The sequence below is a fragment of the Lemur catta genome, chromosome 2, assembly GCF_020740605.2.
Source record: "Lemur catta isolate mLemCat1 chromosome 2, mLemCat1.pri, whole genome shotgun sequence".
In the NCBI taxonomy this organism is placed as follows: Eukaryota; Metazoa; Chordata; class Mammalia; order Primates; family Lemuridae; genus Lemur; species Lemur catta.
In genome coordinates, this window is record NC_059129.1 from 44,961,551 (window position 1) to 44,983,878 (window position 22,328).

Here is a 22,328-nt window from a genome sequence, read left to right on the forward strand (position 1 = left end):
TGATCTGCTGATGGGCCTCTCTTGTTTTCTCACACTATAATAGATTTATTATTTTATTTGTTCCAATCTTTTTTTTGTTTTTTTTTTTTTTTTTGAGACAGAGTCTGGCTCTGTTGCCTGGGCTAGAGTGCCATGGTGTCAGCCTAGCTCACAGCAACCTCAAACTCCTGGGCTCAAGCAATCCTCCTGCCTCAGCCTCTGGAGTAGCTGGGACTACAGGCATGCGTCACCATGCCCGGCTACTTTTATATAGATATAGATATAGATATAGATATAGATATGTAGCTGTCCAGATCATTTCTTTCTATTTTTAGTAGACACGGGGTCTCGCTGTTGCTCAGGCTGGTCTTGAACTCCTGACCTTGAGCGATCCTCCTGCCTCGGCCTCCCAGAGTGCTAGGATTACAGGCGTAAGCCACTGCGCCCAGCCTGTTCCAACCGTTTTTCTGTCATTTTGCGGATCGGGACAGGAGAGAGGGTCATCTGCCTGCTTGACCCAAACTTCAACAATGTCTTTGTATAAGCATCACTCTGCTCCTTGTACAACACACATTTCACAGCTGATGGCTGAAAACCTGACGATCCCCAAATTTAGACAGGTGCTGGGCTGGCTGCATCAGAGTGCCCTGATTATCCATGCGCCCCTCTCCTGGGGGCTCTGAATGCACCGCCCTACTTGGGGGTCATCAGCCCATCGCACGGGAGGGGTGGAGAGAGACTCAGGTACTGGAGCTTGGCCACCTGCTCCACAGTGCTTGTGGCCGATGCTCAAATGTCCAGGTCACTGTCTCTGTGAGTGAAGGGGACACGGGGTGGGTGCAGAGATGGGGAGTCTAGGGGATTTATTTCTCTTAGGACTGAAGGAGGATGGGAAATTGCAAAACCCGTTGGGGAGAACTGAAGGACAAGAGAGATACAATGAGTACGATTGAATGGAATGGAAATGAATGATCGCTGCAGGCCTCTCTCCCTCCCACAACGATATCAACTCTGCAAACCCCAGAGATCAAAATGGGGCCAGAAAATTCCCACACCTAGAGATTTTTTTTAACAACTTTAATTGCTATTCTAACTGAGGGGCCCAACTCCAGCTTTGAGGAGATATATTTACTGGTTAGATTTGCAGTAATGATTATTATTGTTACTGTTAAGAAGAATACACTCATTGTCTGCAGTGAGTTCACAATTCTGCACAAACATGACCTCATTTCTCCTCTGAACGGGGCAGGTATTGTTAACTCTGTTTTTAAAAGAAGGACACGGAGGTCCATTGTGGTCCAATGCCTTGAGCAAGGCCACACATCAAGAGAGGGAGGGAAGATGGAATAGGGCCGCAGGCCTCTCCCGTTTGGGTCCCAGGGCTCTTTGTGCTGTTCTAGGCTCACATGTCTGGTCAGTTCCTCGACTTTCCTTATGATCGCAGGGCTGGTTCCAGGGAACCGAGGGCATCAGAGAAGTCAGGGTACCCTACATCAGATATCAGGGTAGGAATAATCATTACCTTTCAGTGGCTCAGCCAAGTCCAGACTCCAGACTCAGCAACCAGAACCTTCCCTGGTTTGGCTGCAGTTTCACTAGGCTGACTTCCCTCCCCACTACCTCAACAATGCAGGGGAGTCAAGTGCTTCACCCTCTGGATCCACTCGGACTGAAAGCCCTATTCACACCAGATTTGTCCTCCTGCCCCATGACAAGCTCCTGCTGCCTACATGTCCCTTGGGTCAGCGGTCCCCAATCTTTTTGGCACCAGGGGCCAGTTTCATGGAAGACAATTTTTCCACGGACCGGGAGGGGGTTGGGGGCGGAGGCAGAACTCAGGTGGCGATGGCAGTGATGGGGAGCGGCTGTCCATACAGACGCAGCTTCGTTGGCTCTCCTGCCGCTCACCTCCTGCTGTGCGGGCCGGGTGCCTAAGTCTTGTGGAAGACAATTTTCCACAGACGGTGGGGGGCTGGGGGTTGGGGGGTGGGGGACGGGACTCAGGCGGTGATGCGAGGCTGGGTTCATAACAGGCCACAAACAGGTCCCCAGCTGCAGCCCGGGGGTTGGGGCCCGCAGCCTTGGGTTAATCACAGTACATTTTGGCCACTGCACTATTCTTTGGGCCTTTGCTTCTGCCATCCCCTAAACCATGTCCCAGAACACCCTCCACCCTTCCTACCCAAGCTTCAAGCCTCAACATGCCGAAGAAACCTTCCGTTGGCCTTCCAGAACAGTTGCTCTCCCTCCCTGAACCCGTACTCGTTCATTCCCCAGATACTCACTGAGGGTCTCCCGGGGGCAGGCAGCGTGGGAGGTGATGGGAATCTAAGAGTGAACAAGCCAGACGTGGTCCCTGCTCTCATGGAGTTTATAGTCTAGCTGGGGGAGATGGGAAAACAAAAATAAATAATTCAGTAAGTCACATATTTACAAGTCATCATAAGTACCTATGAAAAGGCTTCCCACTAAATTCCAAAGAAATTAAGGCCTCAAAAACATCCCAAATCTGCCACGTGGCTCCATCTCCCGGCCTGTCCAAGAGAGAACTTGGCTTGTCTAGGTACATCACAAAGGGTCATGTGGCTAAAGGGTGACGGTGGATGGGAGCAGAGGGGCGCCAGACGGGGCTTGGAGGGAGGCCAGGCTGACTACACAGGGCCTCGGAGACCACCGGGCAGCTGGATTTTCATGCTTGGAGCAATGGGAAGACGCTGGGAGATGGTAACCAGGGAGTGACGTGAGCTGACTTGTGACAGAGATTCTCAGTGAGGCACAGGGCAGGGGACATGGGGGGTATGATTTTCCTCCCCTCCCCCAGGGGACATTTGACAATGTCTGGAGACAGTTTTGGTTGTCACAACTGCAGAAGGGGAGCTACTGGCATCTCGCAGGCAGAAGGATGCTGCCAAACGTCCTGCAATGCACAGGACAGCCCCACCACACTGTCAACAGTGCTGAGCTTGTGCATCCCGGCTGTAAGATGACCCTGGCTGCTGTGTGAGGGACAGACTCTCCTCAGGCCCCAAGAGTGGAATTAGGGAAACCACCTGGAAAGCCATTTCAATTAACCTCATATAGCTATTTTGTTGACCTGCCTGAATCTCTCTTCCTGTGTCCCAAACCTCATCCTCCCTGCTTTGGGGTCTCTGCCTTCCCTTGGGTGACAGCCAGCGAACTGGGCCCACTCATCTTCCAAGAAGCCCCCTTGCATTTTAACCAGGCCCTTCTGGAGATCATACAGTACCCAAAAGAACAGTCAGGCTGGCAGAGCAGAGGGGGAGTCATGCCAAGGCATCACCGCAGCGGCCACCTGCTCTGTGGGGGAGGATGTGGGGTAACAGAGACCAGCTCCAAGTGTGTCCTCTTCCCCCATAGTCACCGCCGGCCCCTGTCATGCCAACTGCTGCCAGCTCAGTGCTCTTCTCCTCCTTGACTTCCCAAATGCTGGGGCCTGTATGGGCAGCAGAGGATCTGGGCCTCGGAGGCACATGAGGCCCTGCACTTACAGCGAGGTCATGAGTGTTTACACCAGCATGGAAACCCATCATTTACAGCCTTGACATGTAAACCAATACAGAGAGCCCTCAAGGGGCTCTCCTCTTGGCCCCTCCCCTCCAACTTGAGGTTGGTTTTAAGATTTAGGAAAGACATGATTGAGTTGTGGTGACAATGGGAGGTCTGTGGATGAGGAGGTGTCTCCAAAGAGGAGGGGATGGTACCTCCTCAGGGGCAGGGCTGGCCAAGCAGATGGGTGGAGGTGGGAGAGTTTGTTTCCTGTGCCCCAGTTACGGACCATTCTTCTTCCACTAATATACAGGCTGTTAACCTTTTGGATGTGTAGGGGGTCTTATGGAAATGTTGAGGAAAGCCATAGAAAACCTCTCTCCGGAAAAATGAATGCCAGGGACAAAGTTTGTATACAATTTAGGAGACTCTCAATTTCCCTTGAAACCTATGTGACAATATGAACTAATTCACACCAACATGTAAATGACTAACAGGATTCAGTATATTTCCATTTGATTAGGGAGTAAAGCTCTTAAACCAAAGGAACTGGAGCTCTTACTAGAGGAACTTCTCTACATCAGTGGGCTGAGACACATTCTAAAGGGGATGGGAAGCATCTCCTAACTTCTGAAATCTCTATCTCTGCTGTACCTACACATAAAACTGAGTTAGGAAGTGGGGAAGCTGCAAAGGGAGGAAGGGCAACAGAGGGTGTTCTTAGGCTAATTTGGTATCAGAAGGTCGCCTGAGACTCAGTGGGGCTTGTTTGGACCTGGGTACCAGATATTCCTGGTCAGCCCAGAGCATCTGATCTTGTTAATGAGCCAATAAAAATTAAGGGGACAAAGGCCAAGCCCTGGCAGCTCAAATGAATCTCCTCCGCAAGAGGGAGCAAACTCGTAAAGAGTTGTAACTGAGCAAGCAAATGGAGGAATCTTTGGGTTTCATTAACTTTAATAGTGCTCGTTAGGTTGGCTTCTAAGGGCCGTGGACAGGAGCGAGAAAGCCAGACTCGTCCTCAGGGCTGGGGAGCAGACCAGCTCTCATGGACGCCCCCTGCATACCCCAGCGCCAAGCTGGAAGCCGCTGTTCTTGCTACCCCCGCAGGCTCCCCAGCCCAGCACGACATCCTGGCTACACAGGCAAGGAGCCCGGGCCTCAGGGACTAATTCTTTCCTGCCAGAGTAGGGAAAGACAGGGACAAAGAGCTTGGAGCAAACCATCTCCACGCTTGGACAGGCCACCTGGCTCTGGGCATCCACACAGAGGCCCCTCCCAGGGACATCAAAAGTCCAGCTCCAATGCCCACAAGCCCCCACTAAAGGATCCTATGAGAGCCTGGCCAGAGGGCCATTGTCAATGCCAGCCCCACCCCTGCCCTCCTCCTTCTCCATCCCAGACGTGTCCAATGCCAGAAAAACAGAAAACAAACAAACAAGGCCAGCAGAAAACACAGTACCAAACAAAGTCGCCTCACATTGTCCTCTGTGGTTGGCCGGGGCCTGGAGCCAGAGGCCGCTGGCCTGGAAAAGCCCAAAGAGCTCCCTGAGCTCGGCCCCTGCACGGAACCTCCTCCCTGTGCAGTGTCTGCCCTGCTGCCTCCCCTTTCTTTCAGTCCTTCTCCATCTGTCTTTTCCTTCTATCCATTATTTCCCTGCCTGTCACTTCTTTTTATGTCCCTTTTCCCCTCTTCTCCTTTCTGTTCCCTTCCTGCATCCATGATGAAATACATTCACTGAAAATCAACACATTGAAGAAATCCTGCAGCGTGCATAAAGCCAATCTGTGATGCGAGCCAGCCGTGCTGCCACTTTGCTGTACAGTTATCAGGGTTCCCGGCACCTATGCAACAATGCCAGCCCTTTAGCATCTGATCGGAACAGGCTTCTCAGCATCCGCCCTCATCCCACCTTTCAGATCTTCCTCCCACTCCCGAAATACTTGTCTCTGATTGAACCACATTATTCATTCCCTGAAGACACTCTTCCCTCCAAGTCCTTGCTCACCTTGTTCCCCCCACCTGGAAAGCCCTCACCCCCTTCACCTACCTCCACATATGGGAATTCTATGTATCTTTTGAGGTCTGCTTTAAACCCTTTTCTCCTCTGTACAGCCGTCCCCGTGGCAGCTGGAATCAATCTGTGTCCTTTATGCCTTCATTAGAATTTTCTGTTGGCACCTCCATATTTGGACATGTACCACATTCTGCCTTATATTCTAATTACTTAGATGCAAATTTCTCTCTCCTACCAAATTACAAACTTGAAAGGAGAAACAAACCATTGTCGTCTTCGAATCCTCACATCCTTTAGGTATGTCCCTGGCACAGAGTAAGTGCACAATAAATGTCAAACGTTGAGTCTACGGTTATAAAGAAACACACATACAATTAATTTTACATATTAACTTCACCAGTGTGAGCGAATCTCGTTTGCAATAATTTTATTTGCAAACTTGTTTGCGGCACTGTATTCCTTGAGTAGGCTCCCCGAAGTCTGACTTCAGGACTTCGCCAAGGGCTGCTAGGGGATGGTATGTTAGATGGCGGCACCTACTGGTGAAGGGCGGCATTACAGCTTGGTCCAATCCACCCCAGCAGCGTTGGACCCAGGACTGGAGGCAAAGCGCAAAGGCAGAAGAGGATTAGAATGAGTTACCCTCCCTCTTCAGTAGCCCTTAGGCTGATCAAGGGGTGGAACATCGGTGGGTCAGGGTCAGGGCCCCTGGGAAGAGCTTGTTCTCCAGCACACTGCAGCTTCCTGCAGACTGAATTTTGCAGGACCAGAACAGGGGACCAAGGGATCTCAGCCTGACTGTGATGTTCCTTAGTTCTGCCAAGTCAGCTCAGAGGAGGAAAGGTGATGCGAAGAAGGGAGATCTTCGTGCCAAAAAATGCAGGCAAAGTTTTGTAAAGATATCAACGCCTAGCACAAGTACATAACTGGCAAACATTCCAATGACCCCTTTTTTGCTACAGGTTTTCAGCTTCTTTCAGAAGGATTTTCAGTCCTGTGGGAGCCCTTTTCTGAAAATATAATAGATGTTATTGGGTCTTTAGATGCTATCGTAAGCTTTGTTTTACAGCAATTCACTCTACAGTCTACTTGAATCTGGTTCTTGAATACATTGAACTTTGTCCAATACCTCCACTGATTCTTTCTTTAATCTGGGACACCCATAAGAATGGTATTGGTGGATGGAGAAGTCCTTCTCCACCTCTGCGTCTTCTCCTCTGGGGAGGGAGCCCAGCAGGGATGGGGGAGGGAAGCCAACCCAGCTCTCAGCAAAGTTTGGAAGTTCATTATGAAAGTTCCTACAGCCCCCTCCTCTGCCACTCAGAACACATTTGTTAAGGCGTCAACTGATAACTGAAGTTTTAACTGGCAAAGTCTTAATCCTGTCATCCTCTCTCATGGGGATATTGGTATTTGGGGCCAAAGAACATAAGGTTTAGCTCAAAGAAGTGACTCTCTAATGATGGCATTTTAAGCATCAATAGGAAAGATCTTTGATGAGGTGGCAGAGAAGCCCCCAGGGACTTTCAAGTGGCCTCAGTCAGGGTTCTGCCTCCTGGGTCTGCCTCCTCAGAGTTCAGATGGGAGCTGCCTGTAGACCCCTCTCCACGTACCCTGGCCCAGGCCTTTGCTCACTCAAGCTGCTTCTCACCCAGTCTCCTGCCTCTGGCTCTTTATCCAGGGTGCCATCACCCAATTTTCTAGACCTTTGGGGAGATCCTGAGCTCTGGCTTGGAAGATTCCAGCTATGCATCTTTGTCTTCCAGAATCCGAGAGTGTCTGGCCAGAGTCCCCCCAGGTCCCCTGCATCTCCATGGTCTTTCTCCAGCTTAGGGTTTCCACACTGCCCTCCATTCCACAACCTCTGCTTCCCTTAGTCTTTGGGCAACCCGAAGCACCCTCAGACTGGTGGGAGGTGGGGAGACAAGGTCAGGGAATGCTTTACTTCTCCTTGGGGTTTGCATGAACTCACCATTCCTTGATTCTTTCAGTCATGCAACAAACACTCATTGAGCACAACTATGTGCCAGAAATATGCTTGGGATTGGGGATATAGTAGTGACCCAAATGGGTATTGCCCTCAAAGGTTTGACAGACTAGTGGAAGATAAGCAGACTATTACAGTACAACCTGGCCAGGGCCATCACTGGGATAGGTTTCAAAGACCACTGAGCTCCAAGTTTGCTGGGCAATAAGAAGACTTCACAGACACGGTATCGTTTAAGCTGGATCTTAAAATGTAGTAGTGGGTTCCCAGCTGACAAGAACATGGTACCTGCAACTCAGAAGAGAAAAATGACATGTCATTGGAGAGAGAGATTCAGGACTGGCACAGAGGGACATGTATGCCATGCCAAGGAGTTAGAACTTAGTTGTGTCAGACAATGGTCCATGGGACACACAGCAAGTGCCTGAACTGTGGCAGCAGCAAGAGGGGTGGTGAGGAGGGATGGAGTTGAGGGAGGTTTTGGAAGTTGCACCCTCAGGATCTGGTGGCCTGTTGGATGGAGAGGACAGAGTCATTAAGGACTCTAAGGAATCCAGCCGGGGCCACTAAGTGGGTTATGAGACCACTAACCTCAAGATGCAGATGGAAGGAAGAGGACAGGTCAGGGGAGAGCGTTGAGAGGAACAATGAGTTCGGTTGGGGGTAGGTTCAGCTTGAGGTCTTGAAAAATATCATTGGAAGTATCTATAAGTAGGTGGAAATATAAGACTAGATAGAAAAGAAAGGAGCGAGTACAGCACAGATCTGCAAACTGGACGTACAGAATTACACTAGAAGAAAAGTTGGGTTAGGGATATAGATTTGAGCGTCATCAGCACATTGGTGGTGGCTGGAGCCATAATGCCCTACTAGGTGGCCTACTAGGGGCTGTCCACCTACTTTGTGCTGGACCTTCCACAAGTCGTCATCAGTAACACTCCAACAACCTGCAAGGTTGGAATTTTATCCTCCCTGTTTTCCACATGAGGAAGGTGAAGTTCAAAAAAGGGAAGCGACTTGCCTGAGCTTACCCATAGATAGGGCTGGGATTTACACTTGGGACTGTCTGGCCGACATTCTTCCCACCACCCTTGCTGTCTCTCAGAGAGAGTGCCGAGGGAGGTCGTGTAGTGTGAGAAGTGAAAAGAGCCAATCTAGAAGCCCGAACTCTCCAGCATTTAAGAGGCCAGTGGAGGGAGAGTAGCCGCAGGACAAGCAGGAAAAGAAAGCGCTCCGAGAAGGGGAAGGAAAACGTTCAGAGGTTCTGGGTGACGCAGAGAGGTCAGTCTAGCTGGCAGGCAGCCCTAGAAGAGGAGATGTGGATGTCACTGGAGACTGTGGGGAGGGGTGTCAGAGGGAGACTGGGCCAGACTGCCAGGGGCGAAAGGGAAGCAGGGAGGTGGAGACTAGTGCAGGTGTACTCCTCCTAGAGGCAGGAGGGTCTGGGGAAGTTAGTTGCTGCTTGAGGATGCTGCGGATCATGCTGTGCTTACAGAAGGAGGGGAAGGAGCCAAAGTGAGAGGCTCAGGCAGGGGGATAACTGACACAGTGAGCTCCCTGAAGGGCCAGGATGGGTGGGATCCTGTACATACATGTGGTACTGGGCTTGGCTGAAAGGAGGGACACCTCTCCCAGCAGGGGAGGGAGAAGGGGGGCAGGGATAGCAGGCTCATGCCAAATGGTTTCTGGCTTCTCAGTGAAACAGGAGTTGAGGGTGCTGATTGGAAAAGCACGAGGTCATCTGGAGGAACTGAAGTGTGGAAGGGGCCAGGGCATGGGCTTGGGGCAGTTTGGAGACTTGCCTTGTGATGTGCAGGGGTCTGGAACCACACATCAGTGTTGATGCCAACTGGCAGCGTGGAGATTTTTGTTTCCTTCATGGAAGCAGCCAGGGAGCAGGTGAAAAGGAAGCACGTGGCAAAGTGACTCAGGTGTAGGGGTGGGAGGGAGGAAGGGGTGGGCTGACACTGGAGGGAGGGGCCCAGGGATCCAATCAAGAGGTGGTCAAAGTGGCCAGGGGAGGTTGGAAAAGGTGTTGGCAGCTCGGGGTTGGAAAAGGTGTTGGCAGCTCGGACTGGGTTACCTCTCCCCTAGTCCCAGAGGGCTGTCTGTGGACCTGTCTGCAAAGGCAAGACTCAAAGGCCTTGGAGCAAGGTACTCCCAGAATCCCAGAGCTGAAGCAGCCTTTGAGAGAGGATTACCTCCGATCCTCTGCCTATAAGGCAAAATGACTTCTGAGCCATCATGAACAGTGATGGGGTCAACCTGTCCACCAACCCAGCAAGATCCCCTCCCTCCCTCCTATATTTCTTCTGCTGTTGTTCTGAGTATTCTCATTTTCTCTCCATCAATCACTGATTTTTGTTTATGTTTCTGTCTTTATATTTCTCTCTGTTTAAGAGTCATCGGGATTCAGCCCAAATCATCCCTCATCCATGAAGCTTTCTTGGATGACTGGCTTCTGTTTCCTCTGACTTTCTATAGCACTTTCTCTCTGGGCCTTCGATGGCACATTCTGCATTCAGATGTTCTGTTTTGCATGTGTGAACCTTGCCTATCTGCTAAGACGTATGGCATCTGGAGGGTTTGTCTTGCGACGCGGAGGGGTCCAGAACCATACACTGGTGCTGTACCTCCACCAGCGAGGTCACATTTCCTACTTCTTCTGCATCCCCTAGAGGACATAGGACAGTGGCGGGGAAGGCATGAGATAAGTAGCACATGTCACCTGATGGAAGGATTGATGACTGGTCAAATCATCAGGAAGAGAAAGAGCAAGAACCGGAAGGGGGTCCTGGCAGCTCTGGGATATGGGCTAAAGAGTACTGATCTGGAAGTCAGAAGCCAGGGGAGACATGGATTCTGCTTCTAGCTTTGCCTCTTAAATATGCTGTGTGCCCGTAGGCAAGCCATGTGACCTCTCATCATCACACAAAGGTGATGGCTACAGTCTTCTGCAGTTCTGCTGCTGCATGATCCTCCAGAGCAAGGGTACTGCCCTGTATGTGAAGGAGCTGGTCAGCGACCTTTGGCCTGCCCCAAATGATTAGGCTTTAAGAGTTCTAAGAGTGTGTTGCAATTCTGTGGATTCAGAGGTGGCAGTATAGAGAGCAGAGAAGGTATACAAGCTTCAGAGTCAGGCCTGGGCCTGAGTGCTGGCTTTTTCTCTTCTTAGTCTGTCATTCTGGGCAAGTTAATCCACCTGAGCCTCAGTTTTCCCATCAATAAAATGGGGATAACAAGTCTTGCCTGATAGGCTTGTGGTCAAGTGCCTGGTACAGTGCCTGGCACATGGTAGCTATGAGCTCTAATTTGTGTCTCAGCGTGTGTATCCCTTCCTAAGGCAGAGTAGAAGGTGCAAGGCAGTACAAATGGAAGTGCTGCTGACAAGGGCAGTGCGCTGGAATGCATGGAATTTTTGAAACCTTCTCAGCAGGAATGTGTGACAGACAGGAACCTGTTAGGGGTAGTGAGATTTGACCCCATTGGCCACACATAGACCCAGCAGCATCAAAACCTGATCTGGGGCAAAGCTGCTTCTTCCCAAGCACTACTATACTTCTACTGTCAAAACTGTGGTCTTTGTTCCTTCTGTGAAGTAATGCAAATAACTACAGTAGCCTCCCCCACTGAATTTCTACTATGTGCTAGGTGTTTTCTATATATTATCTCATTTAATTAACACCATAACCTGGGAGGTTTTCATCCACTTTGTCAGCTGAGGAAACTGAAGTTCACTGAGGTTGAGTAACTTGCCTGAAGTCACAGAGGTAGAAAGCAACAGAGCTGAGATTTGACCCACAGGTTTGTTTAACTAGATAGACCCCATACAGCTGGACATTGATGTATACCTCATCTTTGAGTCATACGACCATACCCATTTTCCAGATGAGGAACCTGAGGCTCATAGAAGTGAAATAACTCCCTAAGAGTAGATAGGTGACTGGGAAATGGTAAGGCCTGACATTGACCTTGGAGCAGTCTTGTTCCAGCTGGTACATGTTCTCCAGTAGTCTACGCCTGTCAAGGTAGGGTCATTGGACTTGTTTTACATATTAGGAAGCTGAGGAGCAGAGAGAAAAAGCAAAGCTTATAGGAGATTTGGCAGGAGAGGGGAAGTCCCTGAGTGTGGTGGAGCCCCGGCAGAGGCAACCCTGAGCAGAACCTGAACTGAGATCTACCAGCTACGGGCCTGCTCCTCCAGTCTTCTCCCCAGACAGGAGGAATTAGAGTGAAATGAACGTCAGAGGCTCCTCAGAAGGAAGCAGCCTGAGAGGTGAATGTGGGAGTTCCAGGGACACTGGACACTTTGCCCCTGCTGGTTATGATATGGCAGATGCTACTGCTCACCATTCCTTCCTCGTCATCCACCTGAATTACTGGCCAACTAAGTCCCTGCAGGAGTGGATGGGGCAGAGGGCAATGTGACCAGCACCCCAATTCACAGTGCCCTGGTGATACAAGCCCTGCTTCTACTCCTATAGAATCCTCTGAGGGGCTGGGGGTGGGCTGGAACCAGATGGGGGGAGGGCAGCAGAGCAGGCAACTGCCTCTTCTGCTCAGAGGTGGAGGAGGAGCTCACCTCATCCTAGAGAAAAAAAGGAAATGATCATAGGAAAACTGGTAGGATGAATAAAAGGAAACTGGGGTAAAAGACCCCTAATCTTCCAGAGACATAGTAGCTTAGGTAGGGCAACCCACCTGAGCCTCCCTCCCTGAAAGCCAGGGCAATGGCCACATCCAGGGGACCAGGAAATCACACTGAACTGGAGAGAAGGTCCCAGATAACCCATAACCTGCTCCTATAGAACCCTCCATGCCCACCTCAGATGACGGGTAGCGGGTGGGCTGGAGCCCCTCCCCTCATTCCCCCAGGGACCCAGAGGAGCTAATGTCCAAGGAAGCCAGAGGTAGAACAAACCAAAGCAGAGCGTAATCTCCCCTCCCAGCCATGGGGAGCTCCTCAGCTCTCTCCCTGTGCCCCCATGTAGATCACAGGCACCGTCTGGCAACCTCCAATTCTCTTTCTTTCTTCCTTTCTTTCTTTTAACCACTCTCTTGTTTGGGGCAAAGAGGATGGCAAGTTTGCACTTGTCCTCCAGCCCTACACATAATTGGTAGCAGCAGGCAAAGCTGCTACAAGGGGAGGGCCTTGCCAGTGGAATGAAAGGGGGAGAGTCTTAGAGTGACAGGGCCGGAAGGGACCTGGCAGATCATCTGACCCAACATTTTTGCAGCCTCCATACCATTCCCGTGATCTGCGTGCTCCCATCCCAGTGGCCATCCCTCATGCCACGCAAAGGTTTGCAAGACCTTCTCCCCCAGCCTTCCTCAGGGCATTGCCCCCTTTCCACCTCAGAGCGAATCCACCCTCTTGTTTTCTAGATGAGGAAACTGAGACCAATTGAGATATGACTTGCCCAGAGGAATCTCGTCCTAAGATAGAGCCAGGACAAGAAACCCAAATGCCTAAGTATGTTTCCATCCTCTTGGTTTTCTACCCCATCCCTAGGGAAGGAAGGGCTCGGCTCTTCCCTCTCGGGGGCATGGAGGCTGCTGACCAAGCACACCTCTCACCCCAGCTGATGCAGGTGACCACTGTCAAGGGTCTGAGAACCAAGTTGTCTTCGAGGAGATTTTGGTCATTGCCCCTTCCCCCAGAGTACCCTGAGGGCTCTGTGAGGCTAGCCTGGGTTCCCATGGTCTCGTCCCTGTAGCAAATTGGCTGTGAAGCATGAGTAGCACCTGGGGCCTCGTGTGGTCTCATTCTGATCACAGCCCCACACTCCAAGAAAGCCCTCATCACCTTCCAAGAGGTCTTTCCTCTTTACCTTACTATGGAGAGAAGATGCAGACTGGGGGAATGGGTCAGGAGGCAACGGCCATGATTGAGGGATACTGCTCCTTCTGCACAGGTTGCCCCTATTTTATCTTTCCTCTGCTGGCCCTGCAGTTGGAGGAATGAAAGGTTGAGAATGAAAGGTTGAGAATGGACCAGACAGGACCACCGCATGAAGCTGAGTGTTGGAGGTTTGGAGAAGCCTGTTGTCTTTGTGTTTACACACATGGGCATGTTTCTGTGGGTTAGCTTTTGCTCCTGTGCTGAACACATGAGAGTGTGTGTAGGCGTCCGTGTCTACATGGGTCGGGGGGTTCAGCGGGCTTACCTCCAAGGCCCTTCACTGCAAAGGGGTTTTCCCTGGAGCTGGCAGCTTTAGCAGGGGGAAGACTACTTTCTTCTTAGTCCTCAGTTAAAGTGGACTCAGACCTGGAGTCCCGAGGATGGGGATGTTTTTGGGGAGGGGGGTGTCTAAGAGTTGGGAAGGCGTCACTCGGCCAGGCACTGGAGTCACTCTGTGTTTCAAGCTCCTATGTTCCGCGTGTCAGGCTGTGTCGGTGGACGCGCCCAAGTCCTGCGTGTCCATGTCTGCCCCAGCTTCCCGACATCTCGTGCCCTCTTTGTCTCCGGGTGGAGGTGTGCGTGCAAACCTGCGCCGCACGGCCTTCCTCGCGTGCGAGCGCGGGGCGCACCCTCGCTCCCCCACTCTTTCCGCGGGGAGAGAGGACGAGCCGGAGCCCGATGGTGTTTGGTCTGGAGCCGAGCGGGGCTTGCATTGATCCATTGATTGTGCGCGGTCTGCGCCTGACCTCCCTGCTCCCGGGGAAGCCGTCTCCATGGAGACCGGGCCCGCTCCCCCAGCGCCGGATTGTAAATTCCTGCAGGCAGCGGCCCGGCAGCCTGGGGAGGGGGCCGCCGCGCCCGGGCGCGCAGGGGGAGCGGCCGCCGCGCCGAGGCCCCATTTGAAAGAAAAAAGGGCACGAAAAAGGAGGTGGTGGAGGAGGAGGAGGGGGAGGAGGAAGGAACGAAAAGGAGCGAGGAGAGGAGGAGAAAGAGGAGGAGGAGGAGAAAGGCGAAGAAAAAGAGACGGAGCCTGAGAGACGGAGCAAGAGCGAGAGAGGAAGAAAGAGAGGCAGAGAGGGCGTGTTTCTGGCGCTGCCTTTCCCCTCCCCTTTCTCAGGTCTCTCGCTCGGGCTCTGCGCGCTCTCCGGCTGCAGCTCTCCGGGCGAAGCTGGGAATTGGGTGGGATTATACGGAGCAGCCCGCCGCCGCCGCTAGCAGAGCCCGACTTGGAGAGGGCGGGGGTTCCCCTCCGTCAGTCGCGCCGGGCGCCCCTCGCCTCGTCTCGCTCTCCGCCTCGCATTCCCCGACGTCCGGCCGGCAGGACCCCGCAGCACCCGGAGCCTCCCGCCCGGGGAGCCACGGTCTGCGCCCCGAGCCTGTAGCCCCCCGCCCGGCCCCGGCGGGGCCCCCCCCTCCCCTCCCCCTCCTGCGCGCGGGGACCCGGCCGGCTTCCGCCCGCCCCGGGCTGCAAGACCGGCCCTGGCTGCCCGGCCGCCCGTAGCTCCAGCCATGGGCTCGGGACGCGTGCCCGGGCTCTGCCTGCTCGTCCTGCTGGTCCACGCCCGCGCCGCCCAGCACAGCAAAGCCGCGCAAGGTAAGGAAGGAGGGGCGCGCGGCCGCGGGGCTGCCCAGGCTGCGGGGCCCACGGGCCGGGGCGCGATTCCCGAGGGCAGGGAGGCGCGCCGCTGTCAGGACCCGGCCCTGAGCGCCCGGACTCCGCGGCTGGGGGCCTGACCGCTGGGCGCCGCGCCCCGAGTGCAAAGCTGGAGCAGCCGGGGCGGCGAGGGTGAGTGCGAAGTTCTGGGGGCGGTAGGCAGAAGTGACCACGCACCTCAGAATTCTGCCCGACTTCATCCATCCCACCCCGCTCCCAGCATCTTCGAAAGACTTCTTGTCCTCCAAAACCCAGGAGAGAATCTTCTCTTCTCTCAAACAGTGCCAGAAACTTCACTTGTGGCCTGGAGAGACTGAGAGAATGAAAACTTTTCAGCCATGCCATATATTTCTCCCTCTCATCCCCAACCCGCATGCAAAGTCAGACAGAAATTTCGAAGTTCCTATCTTATCAGTGGAAAAATGTTAAAGAAAAATAGGATCTTTTATGGGAAAACCAACTCATCTCTCACCCATGGTAGGGGGCTGAAGAAGACAAGAAAATTTCTGTGACTGGCTCCCGGCAAAAATGTTGCGTTTCTGCCTCTTTGGGGGAAAATCTCTTTCGTCTTGCATGGCTTTCCTTTCTTATCATAATATTTATTTATTAAGGCCTCGGGTTTCCAATTCCATTTAAATCCAGGTCAGAATTGCATTAAAATAACAAAGTAGAATTCCAGGCTGGGGAGTCTGACAGATCCCTCTAGGAATTAGAGACAAGGAGGTCTCTGGTCCCAGTCCCTGACCCCCAGCTCATTGCCTGGCTGGTCCCAAGGCTGTGCGGGCAGAAACCGGGCTGGTGTGCCACCGTTCTCCTGGGCTAGCCTCCCCTCCCCCTTGACCTCTTGCTGTACCCCTCCCCCATCGTGTCCTCACTGACAAGAGATTTATATGGACAAAAAGAAAATTCCTCCTGGCTAGGTTTTGTCCAGGAGAATATGATCTTGCCTATTATCCCAGAGGCTCCTGGAGCCAGCTGGGAGGAGAAGGTGGCTGGGCCAGAAGGAAAGTTGAACTTGGGAGTTGGGGAAGCCTGAGTGTCTGGCAGTCAGGTCGCTGTGTCCTGGAGCCTGAGTGCTCGGCTCTTAAGCTGCTCTGTGTACTAGATGGGCTGCCATTCTGTTAAAAGGAAGGCGCTTTATCATTGCTGCTCTCCTCTCCCAAAACACTGCCTCTACGCTAACCTCTTCCCCTCCAACCTGTCCTTTAGCAGAACCAAAACACTAGAGACCCTCAGCTGTCAAATACTAGATCCCAACCCCAAACTGCCCCTTCTCCAGTCTCCTGGTTCCAGACAGCCCACCACCACTGCCACCCCCAGCCTGCTAGCAGCCCCTCTCCTCACTGTGGATTTGCTTGTGTTTTCATAAACAAAGCTGGCTTTTGTAGTGCTTGCTGACTTACTCATAACATGGAATTAGCTAGGGAGTTTAGTCTGAAGGAAGGAACAGATTTCATGAAGTAATCTAGAGACAAGATAAGGGCCTCTTTCAAGTTGGAGCCAGTGTCAGTAGTGGCCTAGTAAGGTTGGGAGGCTGGGGGCAAAAGAAAGAGCACTGCATTCAAGGGGGCTTCAGGGGCAGATGGAGACTCCTCTAAGGGACAGGTGCCATCAGCCCATGGTTCAGGGACAGGACTCAGAATCCCTCCAAGGTACTCCAGGGCTCCCTCTTTTATTGGACACCTGCTGGATGCTGGGAGACATGCTGCCAGAGTGGAGGCCCCTGCCCTCAAGGAACTTACAGACTAGTAGTTTTGTCCCTTGCTTATCTAATTCACAGACCACACTTGCTCTGACTGGGCTGCAGTTAGCTCTGCATCTTCCTTCCTTCCTTCTGATCCCTGAGTCTAGCCTGGCATAGAGTGGAAGCCTCTCATTGACCCTGCTATTCAGGAAATCTATAAAGCCTGGCTGGAGGTTGCCTAACAGCAGGTTCGCTGGGTTAAAGGGATGCCTCTGGACCCCAATCTGCAGGCAGATGCCGCAGGAAGGACAAGTACCGACCAGGCAGGGCAGCCTTGCAGCCTAACCCATGGGCAGAGTGCTGTGGGCATCGGGGAGGCCTCCCTTGCCCCCAAACATATCTCCTGATGATCACCGGTGCTAGAAAGTGTGCCTTTCAAATGAAGCATTAGTAGGTCAAAACACAAATACTTTCGTCAAGTATCTTGCAAGGAGTTACTATACCTGTGGGGAAATCCGGGTCTCTGTCCCTTTTCAGCAGAGATTCCCATGGGGGGTGGAGGAGGAATGAGCCCTAAGTGTAAAGGTGAGTGTGTGTGTGTGTGTGTGTGTGTGTGTGAGAGAGAGAGAGAGAGAGAGAGAGAGGGGTTCACCACGATCACCCACAGGCGACACGGCTGGTGTCTGTGTCGGTTGCGACCGAGCAGCTAAGTGGGAACGCTGATGTTTCCGCGTCTGTGAGGCTGTGTGTGGATGAGTGGGGGGGTAAGTCTGTGTGACTGGGAGGGAGGGAGCATGAGGGTACATGGTTTTGAGTGTTTTTCAAGTGCCTGTCTGTGTATTTTAAAGTAGACAGACTGGATAACCAAGATAATTGTTAACTTAGAAGCATTAATTTGCTTTGCTTTTGGGGAGGGAGATTGGGGTTGGGGAGGCAGCAGTGGTTAAAAAGACCTAATCCTCACATAGGGCTCAGGTTACAGCTGAATGAAAAGGTCTCCTGGCCTCCAGGGAAACTTGTCCCCAGAGCTGGCTCCCGGAGAGCCAGCAGCCTGGCCGTTTAGTTTACCTGGTAGTTTTCTCCCCTCATTAGGGATAGAGTTTTGATAAAGTCGTATATTTAGAGTTTCCAAGTAACACCATCCCAGCAGCTGAGAGCATTCCTAGGGCAGCAAACAGTGTCTCTCTGTCTCGGTGTCTCTCCGGGTCTCTGTCTGGGTGTATGTGTCTCTCTCTCTTTCTCCCCCACCCCTCTCTTCCTCTTTAATGTGGCTGTTTCCTCTCCTCCCGCTTCCCTCGGCCCCTGTGGCCAACTCTTACAGTGAGGGGACTGTTCCTTCTGGCCCCTCCCTCCAAAATATGAAATGAAAACCATAACCGTGTCAGCGGGTGAGGGTGTCCCCGTGGGCAGCTGGATACTGCCTGTGCCCCATCCAGGCCACACTGGAGCGGGCAGAGTTGGAGCCTGATCTTTAGTCACTTCCCTCTAAGCCCGCCCCCCATTTTTCCAGAAGGGTGGAGAAGGGGGTGGACTGCTTAGAAATTCCTCAGGAATCCCTTTGACCTCTCTTCTTTCTGTGATCCATGACATGTTGGGGGGGGTGCGCCTGGGGCAGGGGGAGCAAGCACAGAAACTTCTCCCTGTTTTCCACCCCTTACTCCCCATCTCCTTGAGTCTGCAGAGTGGAATGAGAGAGAGAGGACTAGAAGACTCTGAGGCCAGTGTTACAGCAGGCAGTGAAAGAAGAAAGTCATCAGCAACCCTCAAATGAAATTGTTTTCTGAGACCTTCAGGAATCTGAGAGCATGAGAACCGGTTTGAGATGTGAGCAGCTGGAACCTGTTGTAAAAGGAGCCAGTCCTGGGTGTGAGTTTGGGAATGTGAGGTGTGCATCCACTGGAGTGTGTGAGCATGTGTGTGTGTGACTCACGGGGTGTGTGTGTGTGTGTGTGTGTGTGTGTGTGTGTGTGCAGTGCTCTGGTGAGAGGAAAAAGGAAGTGGGGCAATGTGCGTTTTGTTTTAGTTGGAGAAGTAAAGAAATCGAATGGCTTGGTCCACTGCCTTGAACTGAGGGTGGAGGAAGGGACAGGATGGTTTCAGACCCTCGAGAAGATGGAGGTGGAAGAGCTTGCTGCCTGAACCCACCCAGTCCCTGCCCCCGGCTCTGGTCCCTGCATGTCAGGGTGTGGGCCTCCCTTGACGTCCCATACCCTTAGCACATGACCACTTATAAGAAAGAGTCCCTGTCAGGGCTGGAAACTGCGGAGCTGCTCTGAGGTTGGCAGTGCCCGCAAGAGGCCCAGACCTGGGGACAGCTTCTTCAGGCTCAGTGAGAAGACAGGAGTCTGGAAATAGGACTGCTGGGCCTTGTGGGGAGAAGTGAAACAGCCAACTCAGGGATGCTTGGGGGTAGACGAGCTAGTCACCTGGGCTAAGAGGGGATAGAGACTCCCCCTCCCCCACTGGCCCCTTTATCACCAGACTGCCCCCCACATGCCCACACACTGCTAGCCTCACTGGGGGATGGAGGCTATGGCACCGGTGGGTTTAGACAAATGCAGAGCCTAAGGATTCAGGCCTCTGAGGAAATCATTGAAATTCTCCTCTTCACTTATAAAATATCAGTAGGGTCCCTTGCAGCCCTGAGATTCTGCACATCTCATCCAAGTCCTTCCTGCTAATGGCAGAAGATGCTGTGTCGAGCTTCAGTCCTGTAGCCGGGCCTTCCCAGGTTACTCACCTAAATTTCAAGCCTCTCCTCCCTGGCCCCTCCGCTTCTGCCTGCCCGAGTCCAGGTCACTTGGCTGCTCTTCCTTTCATCCCCCACCCCATGTCCTGGAGCCCCAGGTACCTGATAGTTCTGTGTCCTTAAGTGGGTATTTACCCCTGGAAACAGTCACTGAAGGATACGTGTATGTTTCTCTGTGTGTGTATTCAACAAAGTTGGGAAGTGGAGTGAAATGTCCATGTCGTGGAAACTGAATATTCCTGGAGCTGGGCCCCTGGGCCGCAGTCCTTGGTCCCACTCCATACATTTCCAGCTTTAAGACTAGCTCTTGGTATTCTGCCCCAGCCCAGGCATCTGCTTTGTAATTGCATTCAGGTGCTGTGATTTAGCCACGTGGGCAGGATGATGACCCCCTAAATAGGGTGCTGTGGCCCTCACTCTTAGGTATGGCTTTTCCTGTGGCTGCACCCATAACCTTAGAGGGCCGTGGGGTTTGGATTTCAGAGCCCCATGCTGGAGGTTCTCCAGCTCTGGTCACTGACAGTGACAAGCTGAGGAAAGACCTGGGCAGGAGCTGCTGGGCTGGAGGGAAGATCCAGGATAAGGAAACAGATCTAAGGAGTCCTGGGGTGAGAGCGGAGTATCAGGATATGTGGGCACAGGGGGGCACTGGGAGAACGGGGGCACTTGGAGGCTAGACCCTGGGGAGCAGATTTACAGAGGACGTTTTTACAAGTTTCTAATTATATTTATTTGGAGTTTTCCTCTGGCGGTTTGAAGCTGTTAACAGCAGGAACCTGTATCCCTGGTGTTTGTTTTTGTTTCTAACCAGCTGCTTGGCCCCGACATAGTGAATCCAAGGGCAGGCGACACCTGCCCACTGCCGCACCGGCAACCCCTTCCTTGTTGCAGCTGTCTGCACCTCCCTGCCCACTGCTCAGTCCTGCTCTCCTCTTCTGCTGCCCTCAGCCCGGGGCCTCAGCGCATCTGCATGCCTACTTCTGATTCCGGGCCAGGATGGTCTGAGTTTCAGCTGCATTCCCCTCCATGGTTATGTATTGCGCGCTTGCTTCCTGCTGACCTAAGTGCTGAGCTGGGGTGGGGGGGGCACAACAGTGCCGAAGGCTTGGATCCCTCCGGCGGGTGCTGAGAGAAGACAGTGGGTATCAAGAAAGAGCACTGGACTGGGAAGCAGAAGACCTGGGTCCTGGCTCTACACTAGCTATCTGCTCTCTCCTGAGAGCCCCTCTCTGGGCTTCAGTTTCATCTGTTTAATGAGACAGGACCATCTGAAGACCAAATGAAACCACCTGCATGAAAAAACTTTGTATACTTAGTGGAATTATACAAATCTGACATCATTGTTGTTTGTTATTTTTTCAATGAACTTGGAGATAAGACTAATAATCATGAAACCGGATGTACCTCTGCCCACTGCCCACCTCCCTGCCCTCACTCTCCAGGTTCTGCTCTGCCCCCATCTCACTGCCCTTACTCTACTCATCCTCTAAAAGCCTTTGGCTCAGCTTTGTTGGTTCTGTCCACACTGGAAAGGGGAAAGTTCTTGTCCTTTTAGGGATACATTCAAATGAGCAAGGAGCTAGATTAGGGGTAAGGCAGGACATCAAAGGGAAACTCATCAGGGCCCCAGGTGATAAGGTTTCAGGTTCAGCCCCTCACCCTCTAGATCACCAAGCCCCAGCAGCATTTCCTAGCTGTTCAGTTGAGTAGGCTAAGCTTGTGTGAGAGGAAAGGGTACTTTTTTTAAAAAGAAGAACATGCTCTGTCTCCTCCTTGGGGTCAAGAGGTGGTCATTTGCGTGGTTTCCTGTACTCTCCCTAGACCTCCACCATCTCTGCTGAAGTGTTGTCTGGGTTGAGGATGCGCCCAGGCTCCAGCTGAGGTCACAGAGCCTCAGCCAGTCCCAAACTGGGAAGACAGCCTGGGATGCCAGAACTGGGAAGCCAGGCTCTGCCGGTTTCCCCAGTTGCCATTTTGATCCAGAGTTAGAGCAGATGTGCACATATGTGGGTACGTGTGCACATGCTGCAGGTTAGGATATCACGGCCAAAGCCTGGGCTGGTTCTATTTTGGATGTTACTTAGATGTGGGTGGCAACATGGAGGCAAAAATGAGGGAACCAACCAGGAGCAGCAGAAGAGTGTTGGTCTCAGGTGCCTGTCCTCAGGTTTGTGTTAGCACCGTCTGAAGGGGATGCTCTGAAGACACCTGAAGACATTGACATCCTACAACTCCTTGATCCCAGTCTTCTGGCCCCAGCACTCATCAAATGGATGCCTTTAAGTGGGTACTACCTTTGTTTGAGTTTCCTGTTTCCCTCCTCTTAAGACTAACCTTCCTGGGACTTCCCTCCACCCAGAACAATTGGGGGGTCACAGGAGAGTAAAGAATCTAGCTTTTTCTCTGAGATAACACAAAGCAGAGGGGATACTGCAGATATGGACCTCATCTACTCATCACCAACCCATCCGTCTCTCTATCCACTCACCCATCTGTTTAACAAATATTTATTAAGTGCCTTCAATGTATAATTAGTCTGTCTTGCTCACTGCTGAATCCCTAGCACCTAGCACAGTGCTCAAAATCTGTTTGTTGAACAAGTGAATGAATATGCTCAACTCTACTGCTACATGGGTTTCAAAGATTCAGAAGCCATGGTCTCAAGGAGCTTACAGCTTCAGCAGGAAGATAATATTCATGAAGTAAAAGTTAATAATGGAGGCTGGGCGTGGTGGCTCACACCTGTAATCCTAGCTCTCTGGGAGGCTGAGGCAGGTGGATCGTTTGAGCTCAGGAGTTCGAGACCAGCCTGAGCAAGAGTGAGACCCCGTCTCTATTAAAAAAATAG

The 22,328-nt window shown here is 52.3% G+C and overlaps 1 protein-coding gene and 1 long non-coding RNA gene across 6 annotated transcripts in view; one reads left to right on the plus strand and one right to left on the minus strand.

Annotated features, from left to right (window-relative positions):
- Nucleotides 1-5,842: 5,842 nt before the first annotated feature.
- The window catches only part of LOC123632846, a 51,677-nt gene continuing 35,191 nt past the window's right edge, over nt 5,843-22,328 (minus strand). For 3 of the 4 annotated variants that reach the window (XR_006733487.1, XR_006733485.1, XR_006733486.1), the window contains one exon: nt 5,843-7,779. This is a non-coding gene — a long non-coding RNA (uncharacterized LOC123632846). The remainder of the gene's footprint in view (nt 7,780-22,328) is intronic. The other variant, XR_006733488.1, reaches the window with a different exon arrangement.
- The window catches only part of SCUBE3 (signal peptide, CUB domain and EGF like domain containing 3), a 34,158-nt gene continuing 26,377 nt past the window's right edge, over nt 14,548-22,328 (plus strand). Inside the window, exon 1 of one of the 2 annotated variants that reach the window (XM_045543553.1) lies at nt 14,548-14,987. In XM_045543553.1, coding sequence (XP_045399509.1) covers nt 14,903-14,987 — 85 coding nt within the window. In that variant the 5' untranslated portion in view covers nt 14,548-14,902. The remainder of the gene's footprint in view (nt 14,988-22,328) is intronic. The other variant, XM_045543552.1, reaches the window with a different exon arrangement.